General features: G+C 41.0%; 1 protein-coding gene across 2 annotated transcripts in view; it reads right to left on the bottom strand.

The window, feature by feature from the left end:
- Positions 1-23,689, bottom strand: part of KLHL5 (kelch like family member 5) — an 87,701-nt gene extending 64,012 nt beyond the window's left edge. Inside the window, exon 1 of one of the 2 annotated variants that reach the window (XM_031944265.1) lies at positions 23,491-23,689. Coding sequence is in view for 1 of the 2 variants with exons in the window: in XM_031944264.1 (XP_031800124.1) it covers positions 16,078-16,127 (50 nt within the window). In the remaining variant the exon portion in view is untranslated. Of the gene's footprint in view, positions 1-16,077; positions 16,918-23,490 lie in introns of those variants that run through there. The other variant, XM_031944264.1, reaches the window with a different exon arrangement.
- Positions 23,690-26,175: the final 2,486 nt, after the last annotated feature.

Raw genomic sequence — 26,175 nt, 5'->3', positions numbered from 1 at the left:
CCTGACCTCAGGGATGGTGCTCTATTTACTGCACCACCTAGCTGCCCTTTCATCCTTGATTTTACTGGAGATGATTAGATTCTAGTTCATCTCCATTACATATCATGGTAGATCTTCGCTTTAGATATACTATCTTTTCATTTTAAGGGAAGGATCATTTATTCAAATGTTTTTTTTTAACAGAAATGGATACTGTATTTTGTCAAAAAGCTTTTTTGCATCTATTGAAATAATCATGATTTTGTTGATGTAGTTAACTCCATTTACACTTTTCCTAATATTAAACCAACACTGCATTCCTGACATAAATCCAACAGGGTCACAGGACATAATCATTGTATTACGTTGTTCTGGCCTTTTTGCTAATACTTAAACTTTTTCCATCAGTGTTCATTAGAGATACTGATCTATAGTTTTCTTATTCTGCTTTAATTATCTTGGTTTATGTATCAAGACTGTATTTGTATAACAGAACTAAACCAGTAGGGGCAGTCCTTTTTTTATTATTTTTGCAAACAGTTTATATAACACTGAAAAGTAATTATTTTTTGATTGCTTGATATAATTCATTTGTGAATAATATTTATCTAGTCCCAGAAGGTTCTCCCTACCCACCCTAAAGTTTATTTATAGTAAACTTAATTTTTTCTGCTGAAATTATGTTGCTTAAATTCTCTTTCTTGTTCTATTAACCTGAGTATTTCATATTTTTGTAAATATTCACTTATTTCATTTAAATTGTCCATGTGGGAGGCATATAGTTGGGCAAAAGTTTCTGACAAAACCTTATTTCCTCTTCATTTGTTATGAATTCTTTTTTCACTTTGGATATTGGTCATTTGGTTTTTCTTTTCCTTTATTTTATTGACTTTTAAAAAACCTAGCTCCTAGTTTTAATAATTAAAATATTTTTTGTTTTGCTTTCAATTTTATTAATTTCTGCTTTGAATTTCAGGATTTCTTTTATTACTATTTAATTAGTAATTTTGTTTGCCTTCCCAATTCACTAATCTGTTGTTTCAATTTTTTGTTAATAAGATTGTTTGGAGACATAAATTTTCTCTTTAGGCTTGTTTTGGCTACATTCCCCAAGTTCTTTTATTTTGTCACACTATTATCATTATATTTGATGAAATTACCTATTGCTTCTATGAGAATAATTTATAAAACACTTAGTACAGTGTCTCGCACACAAATGACATTATGTAAATATTGTTGTTAGTTCTCTGACTATAATTTCTTTAGAATTAAGTTATTTAATGCAAAGGTGTTCCAAATCACTATTGATCAGAGAAATGCAAATTAAGACAACTCTGAGATACCACTACACACCTGTCAGATTGGCTAAGATGACAGGAAAAGATAATGACGAATGTTGGAGGGGATGTGGGAAAACTGGGACACTAGATACATTGTTGGTGGAATTGTGAATACATCCAACCATTCTGGAGAGCAATTTGGAACTATGCTCAAAAAGTCATCAAACTGTGCATACCCTTTGATCCAGCAGAGTCTCCACTGGGCTTATATCCCAAAGAGATCTTAAAGGAGGGAAAGAGACCTACACGTGCAAAAATGTTTGTGGCAGTCCTTTGTGTAATGGCTAGAAACTGGAAACTGAGTGGATGCCCATCAGTTGGAGAATGGCTGAATAAATTGTGGTATATGAATGTTATGGAATATTATAGTTCTGTAAGAAATGACCAGCAGGATGATTTCAGAAAGTCCTCAAGAGACTGACATGAATTGATGCTAAGTGAAATGAGCAGAACCAGGAGATCAATGTACATGGCAACAACAATACTACATGATGATCAATTTTGAAGGACGTGGCTCTCTTCAACAATAAGAGAATTCAAATCAGTTCCAATTGATCTGTAATGAACAGAACCAGCTACACCCAGAGAAACTGGGAAATGAGTATGGACCACAACATAACATTTCCTCTCTTTCTGTTATTGTTTGCTTCCATTTTTGTTTTTTCTTCACAGATTATTTTTACCTTCTTTCTAAATCCAATCTTTCTTGTACAACAAGATAACTGCATAAATATGTATACATATATTGTATTTAACATACGCTTTAACATATTTAACATGTATGGGACTACCTGCCATCTAGGGGAGGAGGTGGAGGAAAGGAGGGGAAAAGTTGAAACTTAAGTTTTTGCAAAAGTTAATGTTGAAAAATTACCCATGCATATGTTTTGTACATAAAAAGGTATAATACAAACACACACACACACACACACACACACACACACAAAATAAAATAACTAAAAAAAGAAGTTATTTATCCTTCCATTGATTTTAACATTTTTCTGAGACTCTTTAGTAATGAGAACATTAAAATAAGTTCCCCTAAAAATCGTCTTCTTCAATAACAACTAAATAGCTAACAATAAAGCAGAAAAAAAAAGTACCCACATGCTGATGGCATTGAGTTTCCTTGCCTTGTAAATATCATATTTTGGGAACTTGTAGCTAAGTCTTACATATTAAGTGCACTCTGGAGGATCACTGAATAAACTGTGGTGTCTGAATACAATAGAATGTTATTATACTTATGATAATAGTACCATGGTGCCTGTCATATATTAGATTTGTTATAATAAATTATGGATATGATAAATTCAGAAAAATATGGAACAACCTGTATGAACTGAGGCAGATAGAAGAGAGTGAAAATAAATACAGAGATTAAATGAAAATGACACCAACAAATCATAAAGCAATTTAGACGTATTGGTGGATTTGCTACTGGCTATGAAATAGAGAAGTCAATCAGTGGAACAGGTTAGAATCACAGGATAAAATAGACAAAACTATAGCAGTCTAGTGTTTGACAAACCCAAAGACCCCAGCTTTTGGGATAAGAACTCAGTATTTTGACAAAAACTGCTGGGAAATTTGAAAACTAGTATGGCAGAAATTAGGGCTTGACCCACACCTAACACCACGTACCAAGATCTAACTGGGTTCGTGATTTAGACACAAAGAGTGATATTATAAACAAAACAGAAGAACATAGGATAGTTTACCTCTCATATCTGTGGAGAAGGAATTTGTGTCCAAAGAAGAACTGGAATTCATAATTGAACACCAGATAGATAATTTTGATTATATTAAGTTAAAAAGTTTTCGTACAAACAAAACCAGCATAGACAAGATCTAGAAGGGAAGCAACAAATTGGGAAATCCTTTTTACATTTAAGGGTTCTGATAAAGGCCTCATTTCTAAAATATGGAGAGAACTGAATCAAATTTATAAGAATTCATCAGGGGCTACAAGGAGGAGCCCTCAACATGTTGGACAAGGCAGCAGTAAGAGTGTTCTGCACAAAAAGGAAGAAGGTCAGGTGGAGAGCCTCATCAGTCAGAGTGGGAGAGTTTTTAAAACCCTGTGGCTGCCTGGTCCGGAGAAGCCTCCCTGTGGACCCGCCCATTGAGAGGCAAACAGAGGCTGGCTGATGGGGGCTAAAGGAAATGAAGAGGGAGGAAGTCGGGGTTTACCCAGGGAGTTCTCAGAAGATTCCTTCCCTGGAATATTTGACACTCGATGGCCCTCCCTTTCCCTTCCTGATAACTGAGCAACCAGGAGGCAAATGCTGTTTTTCATGGCCTGAGCCCTTAACCAAGGTGGGGGCTCAGAGACTACCTATAACCAGACATCATGGGCATTGGTCAGGATGACCTGGGTCGTCAGTAACAATCTGATGAACTGTCTGTACTATTCCCCTATCCTAAGTACCTTCTGATGGCCATCCCACTCTGAAGGTGGGTCATTCATTCTGATAGAATGTTTTAAACTTATTTTTCTTTCACGATATCCCATAGTCACGGTGCTTAAAGATTACTGAAAAGTGACTGTGAAAATCACCAAGGGGAAGGTTCCACTCTGGATGCTGCATTTCCCATATAGTGAAAGTTAACAAACCAAAAAAATAACCTGACCAAGGTGATGGTTGGCGTCCCAACCTATACCGTCCAGACGTTTATGACTGTGTCCAGTCCAACACGGGAACCTGAATGCTAGCAACCAGACAGACAAATTAACCCTCCTTCCCAGGCTTCCCAGTGGCTTCTCCACTTAGGCCGACTAGGGGTCTGTTGGCTGTGAGTCTTTAATGTGGCCAAACCTAGTTTTCCCTTCCCCCACTCCCCCACCCCCGGCCCCTGGAATGTCTCAGGGGCAGTTTCTCTAGGGGTGGACAGGACACGCCCATCCAAGGCTCCCCTCTGAGGCCTGCAGGTCTCCAGATGGCAACGCAGAATGCCATCAATCCCACTGGAGTCTCTGAAATGTTGCCAGCCACCAAACAGAAGCCTTTAGAGGCTTAAGATGGAGTTTGCTGCTGACGACCGTAAGGGGCTCTGCCCAAATCATAAGGCCCTGAGGAATGGAAGGCAGGGTTAGGCAGGGTCTATTGGGGGTATGCAAGTGGAAGGTAAAGGAAGCCAAACTTGCCGTTAGTCTAGTCCCTTATCTGACATTGTATAGCTGCTGCTTTTAGGTGTTAGTTCTGTTGAGTTATAGCAAACAGGGAAGGGGGAAGTAAGCGAAAGGAGGGTTTGCACAATATTTCACAGCTGCTAGTTTCTGGGTACACAAAGGCAAGGGGGGAAGAGTTTCTGGGTCACCCAAATTCAGAGTTGTTCTTTTAAGACCCAGCTTGCCCAGGGGTCCAACATGCTAAGCACTTCACAAATATTTCATTTGATCCTCACAACCATCCTGGGAAACAGGAGCTGTTATTTGTAGAGGGCTGTTATTTGATAGTGGGGAATCCTGGGCAAGGTATAAGACCCTTTAGTCCAAGGAACCCAGCTGAGTGTCTGGTTTGGCTCCCCATTCCCCCGGGGGCGTCTTAGCCCTCCTGAGAAGTTGGGGGCGCTGACAACCTGTGCTGTAATTAAAGCAGTTATACTAAAAGGACAAGGAGACATCAGCACATAATAGCAAGTTGTTTATGTGGCCCATCAGGCGCACAGTGTGCTATAGTTATGTAAATGTATTAGAGTACATAAGGCTAAGAGAATCTGGAATAAAGGGACTCCTGTTTGACCAGATATCTATGTGAGTCCTGCCTCTTCACTCCTCACCCATGATCAGGATTCAGGTTGGTACCAAATCCTCCAGACAGTTATTATTCCCATTTTACAGTTGAGGAAACCAAGATAAACAGTGCTTAAGTGACTTGCTCAGGGTCACACAGCTTGCAAAGCATCTGAGGTCAAACTGAATTCTAGTCTTCCTGACCATTCCTTACACTCTATTCAGTGCATTTCCTACCTGAAAAAGCATATTTCAAAAAATGGTAGAGATCTAAGAAAGGGAAAGGGGAAAAATCTAACTTGTAAGATGAACAATTCATATATTCTACAGGAAAAGAAAGGGGTATTTATTCAAGTTGATATGAAAAACTAAAAATTATGACAATTAAAAATACTGTACCACAGCTTCATTCTTTAAAAAAAAAAATCATGTTTTTCAGGAAAAAATGAACATGTCTGGCCAAACTCCAAAATGAAAAGTTACAAAAAATTACAACGTGACACTACTTAGGTCATTAGAAAAAACTTACAGTGAAACAATGACTTTTCAGTTTTTTTTAAAAAAAGTCTTTAGTATCAGTGGCCCTTTTTAGCACAATCCCTGTTGGAATCCTTACAAAGTGTTAAGTCATTAGAATTGATAGAGACAGTAATTATCTAATTTAGCATGGTTCATTCAGTATGATTGATCTGATCCTACAAGGAGATGTTATGGGCCAGAACTTGAAACAAGGTGGTACTAAGTGGAATTAATGGAAGCAATGCTTGTGTGCTTGGGTTTGCACCTTTAAGAGTTTACACATTAGAGGTCACACATTAGAGCTCACACATTGGAGTTCACAAGTATGGGAGATTCACAAAGTTAACATTGTAACTTTGTGAATTCACACCTCCCATAATCCCACTCTCAGAGGAGTCGTCAACCTTTGAGAGAGCATAAAAAGAGCTTCCTTCAGTCAGTCAGACATTCAGTTCAGCAGATTGCCAGGAGTCGGAGTTGAGCTAGAGGCAGAAGCTGGAAGAGCACAAAGACAAGCTGCAAGAACTCTTGGAACCAAGCAGAGAGAGGCCTCTAAGAAAATTAACCAGGCTATTTTTTTTTACATGATCAAACTGTTATTTTGCTGTACAAAAAGAATCAGACTCTGAAATATTGTACAATTAGCTTGTAAAGGAAATCAAAAATGCAGGTGGGCAAAAATATAGGGATTGGGAATTCAATGTAATGGTTTTACATCATCCAGAGTTCTTTCTCTGGGCGTAGCTGGTCCAGTTCATTACTACTCCATTGGAAATGATTTAGTTGATCTCCTTGCTGAGGGTGGCCAGGGCCATCAGAACTGGTCATCATATAGTACTGTTGTATATAATATATAAGTATATAATGATCTCCTGGTCCTGCTCATTTCACTCAGCATCAGTTCGTGTAAGTCTCTCCAGGCCTTTCTGAAATCATCCTGTTGGTCATTTCTTACAGAACAATAATATTCCATAATATTCATATACCACAATTTATTCAGCCATTCTCCAACTGATGGGCATCCACTCAGTTTCCAGTTTCTAGCCACTACAAAGAGGGCTGAACCGGGCTGTTTTGGAAGAGACAATAAAAGATTGGATTTTAACTGCTGACTGCATTTGGAGTGATTATTACTCTGAACTGAAATTAAGACTCCCTCCAGAGAATCTCCCCAAGAAACCTGCTCCCAGAGAACCATCATATATTATACAAAAGAAGAGAACACCATATAATCCCCTTCTATGTGAGTAATAAAAAACCTAGTACCCCAAGTTTCAGTCATGTAATAAAGGAAATGTAAGAAAGCACATAATTCTATTTAGATTCTATAAGTATAGGGTGAACTAAATATACTCTTGAATATATGCTCTGACAAAATTTGGGACAATTAAAAACCAAAGAATAAAAATAAGCACAGCAAAGTACACCTCATACAATAAAATAGGTTTAACACAATTATTGTAAATAAGGACTAACAGATGACTCAAAAGACAGAAGGCATCTGCTCACCCTGGGCCAAGTTCCACAAATACATGTGATTGTTTTCTCCTCTCTGGCAACCCTCCAAATAGTTATGGCTATTTACTGAGAGCTTATAGAGCATCAGTAGCGTAACATGAAAAACAAATGGTCTTCTGAAGTATCCTTGAAACTCATGGAAGTTCTAATGCCTGAGTGGTAGGCAAATAAAATAATGAAAAGTTGGATGAATAAGATTCCATATATTATTAAGCAAGCCTACTTTGCCTATTACTCCAATCTATGCAAAATTAATCAAAACTAACTTGCCAATGCCATTAACAAGAAAAATAGAATTCAACAAAAATTTAAATGGCTAAAATCCATAAATATTCCTTATATTCATTGGATTGTTATTGTAATATGTTTAGTTTTGGGGATATAACCATAGTCAAAAGGACAAAATGAAAGCCTCCAAATTTGTGTTTTATTAAGTTTGGCTTTATGCATGGCTTTGTGCTGGATTATTATAAACAAAATAGTACTAAGTAGTGGGCACATGTAGCCACATGGACCACACACAAGACAACATTTATTCTATGTTACTGACTTGAACCAAAACCAGTTAGATTTGGATTCTGCCATTCATCTGGAGGATGATTCATTATTAGAAAAAGAAATCACTCTCCATGAGAGACAAGTACAATTACCTAGATAGTTTAAGTCTTATAGAGAGTGCCAAACTCAAATCTATTTGGCTCCCCCTTGAGAACTATAGCAAATTTGATAAAACCTTTAGATTTGGCTTTCCTGAGTTAGTGTTTCTCTGATATGCAATATCCCCAGGAAATCTGGATCAACCTCCTTATGTCCAGTTTTGAGTTCCCTTACCAGAAACTCTATCAACTTTAATGTTACTCATACTGGATAGTAGAAATCTAAAGTTACTGTGAAGGTTCAAAGTGTTATGATGGGTGTTTTATAGCAAAAAAGACCCATGGAATTAACACCACTCTCCACTTTCCTCCAAACCTGCATGACAGTGTTAATACACAATAACTATTCCCATCCCTCATTTTGCCTTCTTTGGGAGAATATCTAGATTGATAACATTTCTTTTTCTTTTTAAAATAAGTTTTTATTGATATCTTTTGATTATATTACCATAGTTTTTCCCTGCTTTCTAGAACTTGGCTCTCTCAAAGACTTTAAAGTGAGAATGAATTTTCCACAAGGTCTATATAAGTGCCTAAAAGAAATGAAGCAAAGGATTTTAAAAATGAAATTAAAAACTAACTCAAAAGGAAAGGATTGAAAGGGAGAATGGTAAACCTTACCCAAGAAACAAAAGTCGTTGAATATTAGAATAGACCAAAAAGAAATCAATGAGTATGAGACATCAAGAAATATCAGAACAAGATTGAACAATAGAACACTAAATAGTTGATATCAAAACAACTGGAAATAGGTCAAAGAAAGATCATTTAAGAATCACCAGACTCCTGAAAGTCCATGATTTAAAAGCAAACAAACCCTAAATACAATCATGAGGTAGAACCAGCTCAAACTGGCTAAGCTCATGGCTTAGAAGTACCAATTGTTAAATTTTCAGTGTGAGAATTTATACCTCAGAATTTAGCAAACTCTGCAAATCATGGCTTGATTTATTGTTTTGTTGAGTTCTGGACTCTTAAAAAAGTGATAAAGAAAATGTTAATATGCAAGTTAAACATAAAAATACACATTTCCCCCCTGCATATATCCTCTTCCTCTAACCTTCCACAAAAAAGTTATTTACTAGCAAACCATTGCCTCAACACTGTATTTTAGGAAATCATACGGGAAAACTATATATGTTTATTAGAACCAGAATACAAATTATAGAATGCCTTAATTCATATCCTAAAAGGAAAAACCCCAGGAATATTATAGACAAAATTCAGAGACAAAAAAAAAATACTGTCAAGTACCCAGAAAGAAGAAATTTTAAATACTGACAATTCATGATCAGTATCACACAAGACCAGATACAATTACTACAAATAAGAGGAAGCCTTGGCGTACAATATACAAGACGAATATAATGTTGCAGGAGAAAGGTACCTTTACTGGAATAAAGGATTTTCAGACATTAAAAGAAAAAGACCAAAGTTGAATAAGAATTTTTAAATTCAAAACACAAGTGTCTAGAGAAACTTAGAAAGATAAGTTTATTTTAGTAAATGTAAAGAGTTGATGGTGCAGGGCTAAGATTCTAAAAGGGGGAGAAGAAACAAGTATCCCTTTAAAACTCGAATGTCTTTAAAGGAACTGAGGGAATTACTAAATCAGTAAACAGTAGTCCAGGGATTAAATTGATTCTGCTTTTAAGTGTTAGAGAAGGGGAAAGAGATAGCAGGATAAAAGAAAGCAACTACTATAGAGGAAGGAAGAAGAAAGTGAACTTTTAATTTTTCGTAACTGAAACGCAGGAGGAGAGACTAAGGAGAAGAAGAAAAAGAAAAGAGGAAGAAGCATTGAGGGGAAAAAATAATCACAACAGAATGGGAAAAGGATAAACTATAATACCATTATGTATGAGATATTATAATATATGCTTTCCCCTCCTCCCCCCTCACCTTCCTCCCATTCTCCCTTTCCGTCCTTCTCTCCCCCACCCCCCATCCCCCGTTCCCCTCTTGTGAGTCCAAACCTGTAAATTCAGGGATATGTAGGGATCCTCTGACCCCAAATAAGGGAGAAATGACCCCGCTCAGGGAGTGGTGCAATTTAGGCTCTGAGCGGTTGCAGCAAGAAGTGGATGTGAAACTCAGAGGGAGCCCCAACCTTTATAAGAGTCAGAGCTCGGCCTAACAAAGCCCCGTCATCTCCCTGGTGGTGGGGGTCCCCCCTCCTGCTGCCTAAGAGCCTTATCACCTTCTGGGGAGGAAAAGTTCACATTTATGAAGCAATTAAGCCCAAGCATTCTATCCAAGTGATACCTTGTCCTGCTTTTGCCTTTTTTATAACACAACTCCTGACCAGCTTTACCTACTTCCAATTGGTTTCAGGAGGTCCCTGTTCCCCTCCTCTTAACTACTCCCAGTTTCCCTCCACTAGGAGGACATAACTTTGTTTTCTCACATCAACCACAAAGAGGAAGAGAATAGCAGAATGGATTAGGAATCCACAATCCAACAATAGGTTGTTTTAACATTTGACACTAAAACAACTAAGAATCACAATGAGATCATTTGCTCATCTAGAGCCAAGTCAACAATATAGAATTGCAGGTCAGGAGGGAAACTGACACCGTAGGGAGACAGAAGAGGGCCCAGGAAAGAGCCCCAAGGAATATCCACACTAGTGGTCTATTGGACAGGAGAATGACTAGTGGCAAGCACTGCCATTTAAGCTGGTGAAAAGCAGTGATACTGCCAAATAGCAATTATATGCAACAAACCCCATATAGTTACTCTAGCAATACACTCAAACATGCAAGAATACTTGCTTTAAACGTTTTTTAAAAGCAAAATGAATCCAAAATTACTCTCCCCTAAAGTTACAGCATTGTGGAAAGGATACCAGATCAGATTCCTGTTCCTTGTTTGATTTTGATGAGGACGTCCAGAAGAGCATCTGCATTCCCTGGGAAAGACTCTCTTCCCATATGCACCTTTTGGATGCAAAACCTATATTCCCTGGGAAAGACTCTCTTCCCACACATTATGCACCTTTTGGATGCTAAATCTAAATTCCCTGGGAAAGACTCTTTTCTCACACCCTATCTCAAGTATGTTCCTTTCTGATGCAAAGCCCAAATTGTTTCGTTTCTGTATATAAGTAAGCCCTGAGAAAATGTCTCTTTGCAATTCTTTGACATTGCCCACTAAGAGAACATCTTAGTATCTTTCTCTCTTTAATAAAGTGCCTTTTCTTATCACAGCCTTTTGTGTAGCGAACCCGCCCTAACTTGGTGTTTTGGAGAACTAGGAGACCAACCCATATTCCTGCCACGATCCATACCTCATTAATTTCAAATAGCTGTAAAACCTCAGAAAAGTGGCAAAGTCAGTTCTTACACTGAAAATTCTGCATTCACACTTTAAGCACCACTCTAAAAGTTTCAATTGAATTAATTCCCCATTTGTCATTTCCCTATAATATCTCATTACTGAATACTTAAGAAAAACCAAAAGACAAATAACCATCTCTGACATTGTATGAAAAATCCTATCCTCAGAGTCTCCCACACCTCTAATGACAAAAGTATGTTTCATCATCTATTCTCTGGGACCAAACCTGGTTCATTTAACTTGAGTTTAGCTGACTGTTAGTGTGATATAATATTAGTTATAATGTTTATTTTAAAAACTTAACCATTAGGGAGTCCCAGTGCCAAGATGGCAGAGTGAAGAAACCCTCTGAAACCCTCACAGAGTCCACTCCAAAGAACTAAAAAAACCCTCCTCAATACTGGTCTAGGAGCAGGGAAGCAAATTACCAGCCTGGCAGGAAAGGTCTATCTTGTGGGGTGGGGTGGAAGGGGAGTGGGGTCCAGAAACAGCGGCAGCAGCTAGCCTGGGCAAAAGGGCAGTCTATGCAGCACAGCCGGGTCCCACCCCAGTGTCCCCATCCCAAGCCAAGAGGGAGGGCTTCACCCCAAAGCCGATCTGCCTTAGGGAGGGGCCTACAGTGAGACCCCACCCTGGGGGCTTACCAGCAGAGGGGTCCTGTTTCCTAGCAACCTAGCAGCAAGGCCCTCCCACTGCAGGCAGGTCGATGGAGAGGTCATATATGTCTCCCAGCATAAACCAGAACAGCAACTTGTGCTCCAGAGACAGCATGTAGCTAACTAAGCCCTGAAATCCAAGCCAGAGTCCCAGCCCAAAAAGCATAAAAACACCAAGACACACAAAAAGCAAGAAAAAAAATGAGCAAAAAACAACCACCATAAAAAATTACTGTAGTGATAGGATAAAAGCACAAATTTAGAAAAGGATAATATTGTCAAAATGGCTGCAATGTAAAAAGAAAAATGTGATTTGATCTTAGGTCCCAGAAGAACTCCTGGAAGAGCTTAAAATGATTTTTAAAAAACAAATTAGAGAAGTAGAAGAAAAATTGGAAAAAGAAATTAGAGTAATGTGAGAGAATCATTTTTAAAAAGTCAATAGCATGGGGAAAATTATACAGAAATTTATTGAGGAAAATAATTCCATAACAAATAGAACTGGCCACATGGAAAAAGTATGAAAGCTCACTGAAGAAAATGATCCTTAACAATTAGAATCGGACAACTGTAAGCTAATGACTCTATGAGACATCAAGATATGGTAAAACAAAATCAAAAAAGTTAAAAAGAGAATGTGAAATTTCTCATTGGAAAATAAGTGACTTAGAAAACAAATCTGGAAGTGTTAACATAAGAATTATTAGATACCTGAAAGGCATAATTAAAAAAAAAAAAAAAGGAACTGGACAACTTAGAAAACAAATCTGGAAGTGTTAACATAAGAATTATTAGATACCTGAAAGGCATAATTAAAAAAAAAAAAAAAAGGAACTGGACAACATCTTTCAAGAAATCATCAAAGAAAAACTGCCCTGATATATTAGAACCAGAGGGCAAAATAGAAATTCAAACACTCCACTAATCACTGTCTGAAAGAGATTCCCAAATAGAAAACTTCCAGGAACATCACAGCCAAATTCCAAAGCTCATAGATCAAGTAGAATGCACTGCAAGCAGCAAACAAGAAACAATTCAAATATCATGGAGCTGCATATAGTCAGGATTCCATAGGATTTGGCACCTTAAAGCTGGAGGGGTTGGAATATGATATACCAGAAGCCAAAGGAGTTAGGATTACAACCAAAAATTACTTGCCTAGCAAAACTGAGTATAATCTTTCAGGGGGAAAAAATGGATATTTAACAAAATAGAGAACTTTCATGAATTTCTAATTAAAAGATCAGGATGGAATAAAAATTTGACCTTTAAAGTCAAGACTCAAGGGAAACAAAAAAGGTAAAAAAGAAATGAGGAAGCATGAAAAATTCAATAAGGTTAAACTATTTCTTTATATAGAGCAAGATAATATTTGTATCTCAACTTAATAACTATAAAAGTAATTAGAAGCAATATATGTTGATAGAGAGTGTGGGTATAAAGTGACATTGATACTCCCTAAAACAAACCGAAGGGTGAGAAAGAAAATTGCACTAAAAGAAGGAAGGGGGAGATGGAATGGGGTAAATTATCCTACATAATTATAATGGAAGAGAATATAAGAGGTAGGGTGGCAGGCAAAGCTTAGAACCTTATTCTCTTTAACATTGTCTCAAAAAGGCAGTAACATAACACATTCAGTTGGATATAGAAATCTGCCTTATCCTATAAGGAAGCAAAAGGGGATGGGGGGGACTGGTAAAAGGGAGGGTATATGGGGAAGGCAGTAAACACAAGGAAAGCACTTGGGATGAGGGAAAGGGTCGCCTGAAAAGGGGAAGGGGATAAAGAAGTGAAAATACCAGGAAGAGAAATACAGTTACTGTTCACAACTATAAATGTGAATGAACTAAACTTACCCCTTAAATAGAAGCAGATAGCAGAAATAGATTAAAAACCAAAATCCAACAATATTTATTTACAAAAAACACATTTTAAGTGAAGAGATACATATGGAGTAAGGTAAGGGGCTGAGGTACAGTCTATTATGCTTCAGTTAAAGCAAAGAAAGCAGGGATAGCAATCATAATCTCTCAGAAAAATAAAAAATATATCTACTTGATAGAGATAAAGAAGGAAATTATATCTTGCTGAAAGGCAACACAGACAATGAAGTCATATCAATATTAAACATATATGTACCAAATGGTATAGCATCTAAATTTCTGAAGGAGAAGTTGAATAAGTTACTAGAAATAGATACTAAAACCCTACTGGTGGGAGATCCTCAACTTTCCCCTCTCAGAACTACATAAAGCTAACCAAAAAATAAACAAGAAAGAAGTTAAGTGAATAAAATTCTGAAAAAAATTAGATATGATCAATTCTGCAAAAAATTTAACAGAATAGAAAAGAATATGCCTTTTTTGTGGCAGTACATACCACATACATAAAAATGACCATATATTAAGACATAAAAACCTCCCAACCAAATGCAGAAAAGCAGAAAAAGTTAATGCATCCTTTTCAAATGAAAATGCAATGAAAATTACATTCAGTAATGGACAATGCAAAGAGATTAAAAACTAACTGGAAAATAAATAATCTAGTCCTAAAAAAGAAGTGTTGCTGTTAATTACAACCATTTGTGTCTGTTTGACCCTCCTATCCCAATTGGCTTTTGAAATTCTGATGAACTTTAAATTTTTAGAAAAGTATAAACAATGAAGGAATACCAATATTCTAGAAGAGGGAGCAGAAGTAGATAACGTCTTTGTTTTCTGATCTTCCATACAGATAATATGGGCCTATCTTCCAAGAAAAAAAGTGAAAGAACATTTTATTTTTCTCTGAATTATTTATTTTCTACCCAAACATATATAACCTCTAAATGAAGGCATCATCAATTAATCATAGCTGAGATTTTTAGTTCATAAGGAAAAGGTAGACATCTTGGATAATTGTGAAAAAATATAATATACATGCTTACTTTGAATTATCGTTATCATTCAAGCCCTGTGGTTAAAATTTAATGGATAGTAATAGCAGCTTCCTCAAAGTCAAATCTATCATTCCTACTATGAGGAGTGAGAGGGCAATGTCAAAAATCAAGGTAAGGGAATACCAACTAGGATGATGACTGGCAGGAGACACTTCATGTATATACTCAAACCGCTATGGCAGTTGTGAAGACCTATCCAAGATGCTACTGGATTCTGACAAGACCACTGATTACGTTAGCCCTCCAATTTTTGTGATACTTTCGTCAGAGGAAGGCAGGGCAGCACAAGGTTACAAACTGGCCCTATGAGAAACCTTAATAATGATCAGCGGATACAGGAGACAGGAAAAGAAGTAGTCGTACCCTTGTGTTCTGGCGTCACAATCAATTAACAAACATGCAATTTGTAATCACCTACTATGCTCCCAAAACACGAAAGCAAATCATAAATACCAATATTCTACCTGCTAGGAATGAAATGCTTCAGTGCAGATAGCACTCACCATTTAAAGGAGAAAGCCCACAGGTGCAACTGAAATGGACTGAAGATATGTTTTCCTTATGTGTCAATATTATAGCATAACAAACTTTGAAATATCTTATGTTACAGGTGACTTTTGGTCAAAGGTATCTAACTCCATTTCATTTTGAAGACCAATCATGAACATCATGAAAAATAACCTCATCCCTAAACCTAGATTAGACAAAATAAGAAATGAAACTAAGCTACCAAAAATCTCAAATATTCACTGCAAATTGAGAAATTATTCCCAACATATTTACCCACTTTATAATAATCTACAGAATAAGAAACATGAAACAATAATAGCAAGTCTTGGCTCATCCCTGGATTATCTCCATTTGAACCCCATTGAAAAATGGTAAGAATGATTATGATGACTACGACAACATTTTCATCATCTGAGTACAGTTTTATTTACTTTGCTTACAAAGCCTGTCAATACCAGATCTGAGATTTACTTCCTTACATCAAGACTTCCCTTTCCCGGGAATACTAAATTAGGCTTTAGCAAAGATCAGGCTTTAAACACTACTCCTGTCACCCACTAGACCTATGATTTTGGGCAAGCCATTAACCTCTTAGAATGAGTCAGTTTTCTAAGATATAAATTTGCTGAGGAGGTGCCAACATCCATTGGTAAAAGAATACGTACTTAATTAGGAGTTCCCTACACCAAAAATAAAGGCAATAATGATAAAAACTGGCACTTATTTCGCATTTTGAAGCTTGCAAATGGAATCTCATTTATATTCACAAAAACTATTTTGAGCTGAGCCTGACTCGGGCCAGTCTCCTGATAGTTTAGTTTCACTATCAGAACAAAATGAGATACTTGTTAAGTCATTCAGCAGTTAACTAAAATAAATTTACTTAGCCGTAACAGTAGATGGATGTTCCACAAGCGCAAGCATTGAGGCCATCTTGAGTTGTTCAGCTGAGCAAAGGGGTCCTCCTTAAATTGCCCATTATGACCTACCAGCCAAGAATCAGAATACCCCCAGAATTCCTATTGGCTGCTTTGTCCTCAGGTGACTAGGCTATGTTAAAAGAAATCATCAGTATCAATCGTGAATAGACAGATTATCTAAATTTCCCAGTCTTTACACTTCGTTGCTGAAGGTGAAAGTCCCTTGATACATATGGATAATGAGAGCCCTGCTCTGCCAATCAATAAATAACAAGATAATTAGAAAGTTCTTTGAATAGATACTCCAGGGAGAGCCATTGTCCAATTATTAATTTCTAAAAGAAAATGACTTTCTAGCTAAGCACAGAATTAGCCCTAATCATCTATCTGTAACCCTGACAGTATTTCCTCTAGGGTTTGAAAATGTATTTTGTATCTGCATCTGACTGACTCATGAAATGTATTATCAGGCCTGTATATCATGGTGGAAGTATCTGGAACCTAATTTAGCTAGATCAACCCAATGCTTAAAAAACCAGCAAGACAATTGTGGCTATTAACAAGAATCTAGAAACCCCAATCTTTCAAGTGGCAGACTTGGGAATTGTTGCAGATTTAATGTTTTTCCTGAGATGACTAAGATATTGAAGAAATAATGGAAGCTCCCGTAGATCATGTTTTGAAATGAGACATTACCCAAAATCACAGAACTCATTAGCATTGCAGATGTCATGTGGAAAGCTTGGACAACTGATTTCAGATAATTTGTTTTAATCTAAAAGGTGCCAGAATATCTCTTATGGGAAGAGTCACATTTTCCTTTGAAAATTAATTCTTCACAGAAACTGGAAACTGAGTGGCTACTCATCAATTGGAAAATGGCTGAATAAATTGTGGAATATGAATATTATGGAAAATTATTGTTCGGTAAGAAATGACCAACAGGATGATTTCAGAAAGGCCTGGAGAGACTTACACGAACTGATGCTGAGTGAAATGAGCAGGGCCAGGAGATCATTATTTACTTCAACAACAATACTATGCAATGATCAGTTGTGATGGACGTGGCCATCTCCAGCAATGAGATGAACCAAATCAGTACCAATAGAGCAGTAATGAACTGAACCAGCTACGCCCAGAGAAAGAACTCTGGGAGATGACTATGAACCATTACATAGAATTCCCAATCCCTCTATTTTTATCCGCCTGCATTTTTGATTTCCTTCACAGGCTAATTGTACACTATTTCAAAGTCCGACTCTTTTTATACAGCAAAATAACTGTTTGGACATGTATACATATATTGTATTTAAGTTATACTTTAACATTTAACATGTATTGGTCAACCTGCCATCTGGGGTAAGGGGTGGGGGGGAAGGAGGGAAAAAGTTGGAACAAAAGGATTCGCAACTGCCAATGCTGAAAAATTACCTATGCATATATCTTGTAAATAAAAAAATTAAAAAGAAGAAAATTAATTCTTGAGGGGCAGCTAGATGGCACAATCAGAGCACCAGCCCTGAAGTCAGGAGGACTTGAGTTCAAATCTGACTTCAGACACTTAACACTTCCTAGCTGTGTGACCATGGGCAAGTCACTTAACCTCGACTTCCTCAAAAAAAAAAAAATAATAATAATTCTTGGTTCTAAACATCATCATTTTAAATGTTTTCTAATTCTATTAAAACCAATAATAAAACACTGACATTAAAAAATGTCCAACCCAACAAATCAATGTTCTAAACAGGAAAAACAAGCCACAACAAATTTCTTGTGTTTCACAAAATATTTCCCTTCTCCCTCCCTCCCTTTATTTCTGAATGGAAAACATTTGATATTTCTTCAATAAAACTATAAATTTACCAACATATGGGTTCATGTTCTTGTTTTCCTCTGCCTTTCCTCCCGGGCAAATAATTCCCAGAATATGAGTGGACAGAACAATTCTGGGAAGGTATAGAACAGACTGACCTACCTCTTATCTACCCAGCCCATACATTGAGAGCACACGTCTCAGGGTCAGCAAAAGGTATGTTTTTGTTTAAATTGGAATTTATGTGTTGCTTCCCCATCTGCTGTACCTTTGGAGTTTAGAATGTAAGGTCACATTCTCAGTCAATGAGGGGAGGGGGTTAATGTTGCATCAGAGAACATATATTGCCCTTGCTACCTGTGTTCGAGCCTTACTTCCACCTCTTGTATGGTGGGGGTGATACCCGCTTCTCATGAGAAATGAATAAAACTTTCTCTTTACACCTTGAGAGATCTCTGAGATTTATTGGGTGGGTTATATACCACACATTTCCCTCCCTCTGTTCTCAATGGATATCATACCCTTCTCTACAGATGCTTTTTTTTAATCTTTGAACCTTCCCAAGTCATCTGGGGTTTACTGGCTAGATTTCTTTCTTAAGGACCAGACCTTAAAAGAACTCGGATTCTCATTGGCCATCAATGGTCCCAGGCCAAGCTCCATTTGGTCATTGTTTGGGTCCAGAATGACTCAGACTGAATGTTAATAACAATCATTTTTGCTTTGGCCAGAAATGCTGAGGGGCTTCCCTTCCCAGATTTATTTGTTTACTTATTTAGTTTAGTTTTATTTTTTGACAATGTGAAGGAGATTCTTTGCCTTAATAGCTGAATTCAGTTGCATGTCATGGTGTCACTTCCTGGATGTCATGAAACTCTTTGAGAATGAAGGACAAACAAGGCAGCAGAATATAAACTATTCCAGAACCTTTAAAAAAAAAATGAGCAGCTGCATCATCTCCTGATGTCATCAAGAAATAATGAAGTTTATAAAGTTTAGTGTGAGACCTAATTTAGCTAGATTAACTCAAGAACATTTAAACATAAAATATGAACAAGAACAGGAAAAAAGACAGAAAATTAAATTATCTAAAACATCAGTAACACACTCTAACTATTGATATATTTGGACTCAAATATCAATCTCCATTGTGAGATGTGTGTGTGTGTGTGTGTGTGTGTTTGTCTGTCTGTCCATCTATCTGTCTGGAGAAGTGACAATTGTGGTGCTAAGAAGGAATAAAAAATAGGATGAATAGATTGGACCAACCACAAGTAGAATAAACCCATATTAGAGGTGACATAACTCGGAAAGCATCAAGGGATCAAGTCTCAAGATATGTGAAAGAAAATAAGATACCAAATGATTTGAAAAGAATCCAGCATGGTAACAGTACCCTCAGAAGGCAATGGAACATAAATAACTACTGACCTACATGTCTCCTTTCTTACTTTTCCAAAAACTTCTTGAGAATGGGTTTACACAGAAATTTAGGGTATCTCTGAAGCAAATATGAAGAGAAAAGGCATCTTTTTGTCAATGATTATTATTATAACAGATCACATCTTCAGTGTTACATGGCTGAGAAAAAGGTACACAAAATATACCATATTTACTGTTTATTGATCATTAAAAAAAATTGCTCAATACAATAAAGTGAACTTTAAAGGCTCTCCTCTAACAAAGTATCTCCTTTCCATGATATTGGTGCTATCCTTGATTGCTTACTTTTCCTTAAACAACCTCACCATCCATTGCAAAATCTCAGTCATTTTTCTTTGCACACAGTCACCATCCGCATTGGGCTCTCGTCCTCTCATTTGGACGACTGCAAGAGGCTTCGCTCCCTCAAGTCTTCCTACTATCCAGTCCATCTTGCTGTTCCCACACTACATCTCCCATCTCCCCACCAGGCTCTGGCTGCTTTAACTGGAATGCTCTCCCTCTTCAGCTCTAACTCGCAGACATCCTATTTCTTTCAAAACTCTGCTCAAGGACTTTCTTCAAAGGCTTTAGCCTTTCCTGATTCCCCGCAGCTGTCAGTACCCTCTATACCAAAAACTTACTTTGCATTTGTCTTATATTTTGTACCTGTCATCTCTTCCAATGGAAAAGTCAGTTTCTTGAGGGCTGTTGCATTTTTTGCCTTTGTTCAACTGTACCTTGAACATAGTAGGCACTTGAAAATATCTGGAGACTGATTTACAAGATGCGACAGATCAGACAGAGATAATGCTGTACAAAAATTACCTTATTGGGATCATATGAGACATAAAATAAGGAGCTATATGCTTTCCAAATATATGTCTGTATGTAGTAGAGAGTCTACGTGAAAGAGGAATCCTGCAGATAGGCCTATTGGCAAATGACACTGAAGTTATTCATTAATTCCCAGAATACTCCCAAACTCCTTAATAAAAACCACAAGGACTTAAGCATTCAGTCTGAACAGTGTGAACAGAAAAGGCAAGGGTATGGCTGGGTATGGCGGTCTATGCCTACAGTCCCTGCTGTTGGTGGACAGTGGGGCTAAAGATAATAAAGTATTCACCCTTGGGACTTAAGGGCCACCAAGTTCTCTAAGAAGGCAACGAGGCCAGCTAAGGAAGGAAGGAGGGAAAGGAAGGAAAGGAAAAGGGAGGGAAGGTATGAAAAATGTCTACAAATGCAACTAGATGATCAGTGTTACCAGTGAATAGGGACTTCAAGCTGGCAATGAGCTAGACAGAACCATGAACTGACTGGGACAAAGAATTGGGTTGCATTTGTAAACTTCAATGCTTACAAGGATCCCAAGCTGCTCACTAATGCAAAAACATTTTTAATAACAGTTTTCTGATGATGCTGTATGGTGATGAACTGGAGAACAACACAATTTCAAAACAAAATCGTGGGTATTCCAAGGGTAATTAAGAGATGTAGTCACTGTAAATAAATGCAGCATATTAACAACAATAACTTGTTCACTAAAAGTGAGACAGAAAATCTGTGTTTGTAAAGCAAGTTTAAAAGATAAAGTCTGAATGAATTTTGCAGTGACAACCAAGGAATGTTAGAAATCTAGAAAAAATCTTTAGCATGTAGAAAGATCCCTCTATGGAAGATTTATACAGGTGGATGTGGATAAAAGCCACAATGGAGGTGGTGTAAATAGGTAGTTATAATCTATGCTATTGATAGAAATACCCATAACAATCACAGATTCTTTGAAGTTTTGAAGTACTTTATAAAATGAATACTTTAAAAATTAAAAAAAGGCCAACAAGCTCCTACAAAGTTAAGGGCTGCCATCCTTGCTTGTTATTAGATCAAGATCATCCTGTTCTTTTGCCTCTTTTTATATCTCCACTGCTTACCACAATGTCTGGAACACAGCAGGCACTTAATAAATGTTTACTGCCTGTAGCCGAATGTCTTCAAGATGATATTTTATTGAGGTCTTGAATCTGCAAAAGTCATTTACACAACAACTTTAACAGTTAAAATTCCGCCTTGTCAATTGTATCTCTTCAAGATTCCCTGCAAAGGGCACCTCTATCTCTACCAGAGCCTCCTCCTCCTTTGTAAGCTTTCTTAACGTAAAAGTAATGTGGAATATTAAAAAGAATTTTTCTCAGAATAAAACACGCATTTTGATGTTGAAGTCAACAAACACTCACTGCGCTCCGATCCAGGCAGAAAGAGGAAAAGCGGACATAGTTCTTGTTTTCAAAGAGCTCACAATTTATTGGGCGGGAAGGTCAGGACACACAAATAAATGAAACAGAAATATGTTAGGCCAGGAGCAAGTACATGAAACAAGCAGTATTCTGAGAAATTTGAAGAGTGAAGGATTACTTCTAGCTAGAGAGCTCAGGGAAGTTTTCATGGAGAAGACTTGCTAGGTCGGGAAAGATTTCAATAGGCAGATATATATATATACACACATACATCCATACAAGCATATGGATCTATCCATATGTGCGGGGGCATTACGAAGCCTAAGAAAGGGCCACTTTACGGGTACAGAATTTACAAGTTACAACTACACTGAGCAGCGAGGTGATCCGGTTTGGCCAGAGCATATGGCTTGTGAAGGGAAGTACCACGGGATAGAGCTGGGCAGTAAGTGGGACCAGATTGTGATGGCAATCATCCATGTACAGTGGGAAAGAGAAAGCCAAGAGGTTGGTGTGACCACCTAGGAGAGTTCAAGAAGGCAGCTAAGGACAAAGTCTTAGGGAGACAATCAAAGCTACTCTTTTAAAAAGAAGATTTAGAGCAACGATTCAAGAATATGTCAACCAGTTACAGCAATATTTCTTTCAATTGCGACTTTACAGGAAGCAGGGGGAAGCGCAGAGAAGAAAACTGAGTAAGATACCAAGGGGATCGAACCTTAACTCCTGTTCCCTGCACCCATGGAAACAGGCCGCCCAGTACACTTTTAGGAGGTGGGGGGAGGTTCGGATCCCTGCAGAGCGAGGGGCAGAGCAGGGTGGCCAGGAGAACGGGGAGACTAACAAAGAGAGAACCAAGGATACCAAACAAAAGACAAACACGTACACACACACGTTCATTCTGGGAAAACAACTATTGATACCAATTTCTAAACAGCTCACAGCAGGCACGTCCTGGTTTAAGTTCAAGGGGAAAAGGCATTCCGCAAGAGGCTACACCTTCACACCGTAAGCTGCTTGGGCTTTTTCCCTCTTCTAGAAGTAAATCCTTCATATCCCCTAAAGCACACAACCGCGGCGCTCTGCCTCCGGGAAGCACACACACCTCAAACACGAATGCATCGCGCGCGTCAAAAGCACGGCCCGCCCGGAGCGTCCCGACCCCCTCGTCGGGCCGAGGCGCGTCAGAAGGACCTCTTCGCTGCCTCCGCCAGTCCCGCGTTAGTCCCACGGCGAGCTCCGGCGCGCGCCGCTACAGGGCCCTGGCCCCCACACCCGGCTTCTCCGCGTCCACAGCGAAGTTCACCCGACACCGCCCGGACCCGAGACCTGCCGTACTAGGTCTTCTCCCGTTGTCAGACAACCTGCGGCGGGCAGGCGTCTGCTCCACAAGCGGTCCTGACAGCTGCGGGCGGTAAAAATAGCGGCCCGTGGCAGCTTCCACCGCCCTGCAGGTTTTTCGCCCCCAAATTGCGCACACAAACTCCGAGCGCGCGTCAAGCGCGCTGCGAGGGCTAGGTCCCTTCGATCTTTCGGGAGGGGGAGGAAATACGTTAAGCTACGTTTATTAGTGGTGAAATGACATTATTTTACACAAAAAAGTTCGAACTTATTAAAAAGAGAGCATTCCCGAAGACGCCCAGGCGGCATACAGCAAGGGCTTAAGCAGTGCCGGTCCCCCTCCCCCCCCCTCCCCCCCGGAGCGTCCCGCGGTAGGACGGTCCCGGGCTAGGACGGTCCCGCACACCGGGGGGGTTGCTCCGCGCGCCCCACCGGTCGGTCTCGGGAGCCCCCGGGCCGGAGGGGGCGGGGCGTGGAGGTAAGTCCGCGCACGTGGGCTTCGTTGCCCGAGGAAGAGAGTCCCGCCGCGGGTCCCAGCCCCCGAGGGGGAGGGAGGCACTTACCCAAGGTCCAGCGTCCCGGGCAGCTCCGCTGGCTGAGGGGAGGGGGAGGGGACGGAGGGGACAGGGAAGAGAGGGGAGAGGGGAGGGGGAAGGTGCAGGAAGAGGGGGACCGAGGAGGAGGAAGAAGAGGAGGAGGAAAAAGAGAGAGAGGGGGAGGGACAACGGGAGGGGGAGGAGGAAGAAGAGGAAAAGGAGGAAAGGGAGACGTAGAGGGAGAAGGAAGGGGGCGGGGAGGAGGAAGAAGAGGAGGATGAGGGAGAAGAGGGGGAGGAAGATGGGGAAGAGAAGAAGGAGAAGGAGGAGGAGGATGAGGAGGACGGGGAGGAGGGGGAAGGGGAAGGGGGAGGAGGGGGAGGGGGAGGAGTCAGAGTAGGGATGCTCTTCAGCGTCTCTGGGGCACCCCTCACCCCCCTGGCCCAGGAGGGGAGGGTCCGGGGGCTACTCCACGATAACTTCCTCTTCAGGAAGCCTAAGCCCCTGGGGTCGGGGGGACAGTGGCGCCACCGCGGCACCCCTCCCTCTCCCCCTCAGGCGGACCGCGCGGAAAACGGAGACGGAACGCTCTCGGTGGCCCTGAGGAGCGAGGGGGAGGGGCGGGGAATTCGGTCCCGGCAGGATGAGCCCCTACCCGCCCCCTGGACGGCCCCACCCCCATCCCGGATGGCCCCGCCCCCTATCCGTGGTGCTCCGGTGGGCGGGGCTGAGCGCTGGGCGCGAGGCCGGTTGTAGCGCGCGGGCGGTGTTCTGTTTACCCGTCAGGCCAACCGCTGTTGAGGGCGGTTTGTGGTGGCCGCGAGGATGGAGGGGGAGGGGGAGACGTCACGCGCGAGGCTCCTCCCCTTCCCTCCCCTCCCCCAAGCAGAGCCGGGCATTCCTAAGAGGGAGGGGCAAGAAAGGGTACCTCCTGGGGGCTGAGGGAGAAAGGGGCGAGCCTGCGAGGGTGCCCGTGTCAGAGGCAGCCCGGGGGCGGGACCGCATTCTCTTCCCTCCCTCCCGTCACGCGGAGGGGAGGACGAGGGACCGGGCCCCGCCGGCAGGGGCCCTCTCCTCCTCCAGCCTAGCTTCTGTGCCCCCTCCTCCTGCGTTTGCGGGGAAAGCGGGAAGTTCAGGAGGGGCTCCGCCCAGCTCGGGTAGCCGCGGGGGCGGGGCTCAAAGTAGCGGGAGAGAAGCGAGTCCGAGGCTAGCCCCTCCCCCCCCCCCCCCCGTCCTAGCCGGGAGGGGGCGGGGAGCTGCGGCCTGTGGGCGGAGCCAGCGCCCGCCGCGTGCCCCTTGCACGCCTATGGCTTGACCTGGCGCTCCGGGCCTGGCTTTATTCATCTGTCAGAGCCAGAGGCCCCTCCAGCCCTACTGCGGGACTGTCCGGGGCGGGGCGGGCCGGTTCCGGTGCTGGAGGCCCGTCGGGAGGGCCCTTGGGCAAGGCTCCGCTCCGGGCTCTCTGGAACGGGAGGGATTCCAGGCCTGGCTCTGCGGCCCCGCTGCAGAACCTGAGCAGGTTCCCGTTCTCATGTGCCACGATCCGCGCCGCTGCCGCTCCCCAAAGGAGAAAGTCAGTGCCACTTCTGGGGAACCCTGAGCAGAGTCAGAGGCCCGAGCACCATTAAGCCTAGCACCGGCTGGTCCCCGAGAGACTGAGCCGTCAAGGCGTGGGCCCCGGTTCCTGAGCTTCCCGCCACAGCACGGACCCGCTCCATTGGGGAAGGGCTTGAACGAGGCTAAGCGGAGGAAACGGCATTAACTGCCCGGAAGCGACGAGGGCAGATGGAGTGTGTGCCCCGTTAGAAACCGGAGCCCACGGAGCTGAGAGCCCGAAGGCCGAACGTGGCAGGCTCTCCTCCGGCTCCCGCCGCGAAAAGCGTCCCACAGAGCTGCAGGGTGAAAGACACGCGCCCGCGCAGATCACCTGGGGGTGATTAGTTTTTATTAGTGTCAATTTATATCATTATTTTTTATGATTTTACTGCACTATTTTTAGACATTAAGGATGGAAAGACAAGGTCACGCACCTTTATTAATCTGATGCTACTTTTGGGCCTCAGCATCAGTATCTCTATGGGAGGCAACTTCTATAGGCGGAAGGGTCAGGGATTTCACTGACAGGAATTCCCTCCAGCAGCGCGTAGGGCCTTTCTTTCTTGCCCCCCCCCCCATTCTTGACCCTGTTCTTCCATAAGAACTGCACAGATGCCCCCCACTGTGTCCACCAGCTATCCTTGCATTATGCTCTGTTATTCACAACTTTAAAATCCTTAGGAATTGTGGTGTTCCAAGACTTGCAGCCTGAGAGCGCTACCAAGAGAGCATTTGTTTTGCAAAGAAGGCTGTGCTCCATTTCCCAAGTTCAATTTGTCTTGCTCTCTTTCTTCTGTGCCACTCCGGGCCAGATTCATCATCTAGTTGTAGTTTCCACTCAGGTATTTGTACAGCACTAATGCGCCAACTCAATGAAGGGCTGGCTAAGGTGTGTTACGCAGTCTGGACACTGGGCGTTTCTTCCATTCAGACTTCCTATGAAGAGTGGCAGGCTGCTTCCTTCTTGATGTCTTCATTCTCCTTATTGAAGAGGCCCTGTAATGGTCTGGGGATTGCTGAAGGGTGGAATAATGGAACAAACACTGGCCATGGGATGCCATGTCCCATATTCAAATCCTCCCTCTAATAACTTATCTCCGTGGCTCAGGCCTCGGC

The sequence above is a fragment of the Sarcophilus harrisii genome, chromosome 6, assembly GCF_902635505.1.
Source record: "Sarcophilus harrisii chromosome 6, mSarHar1.11, whole genome shotgun sequence".
Classification (NCBI taxonomy): Eukaryota; Metazoa; Chordata; class Mammalia; order Dasyuromorphia; family Dasyuridae; genus Sarcophilus; species Sarcophilus harrisii.
This window is presented reverse-complemented; position numbering and strand designations above follow the sequence as displayed.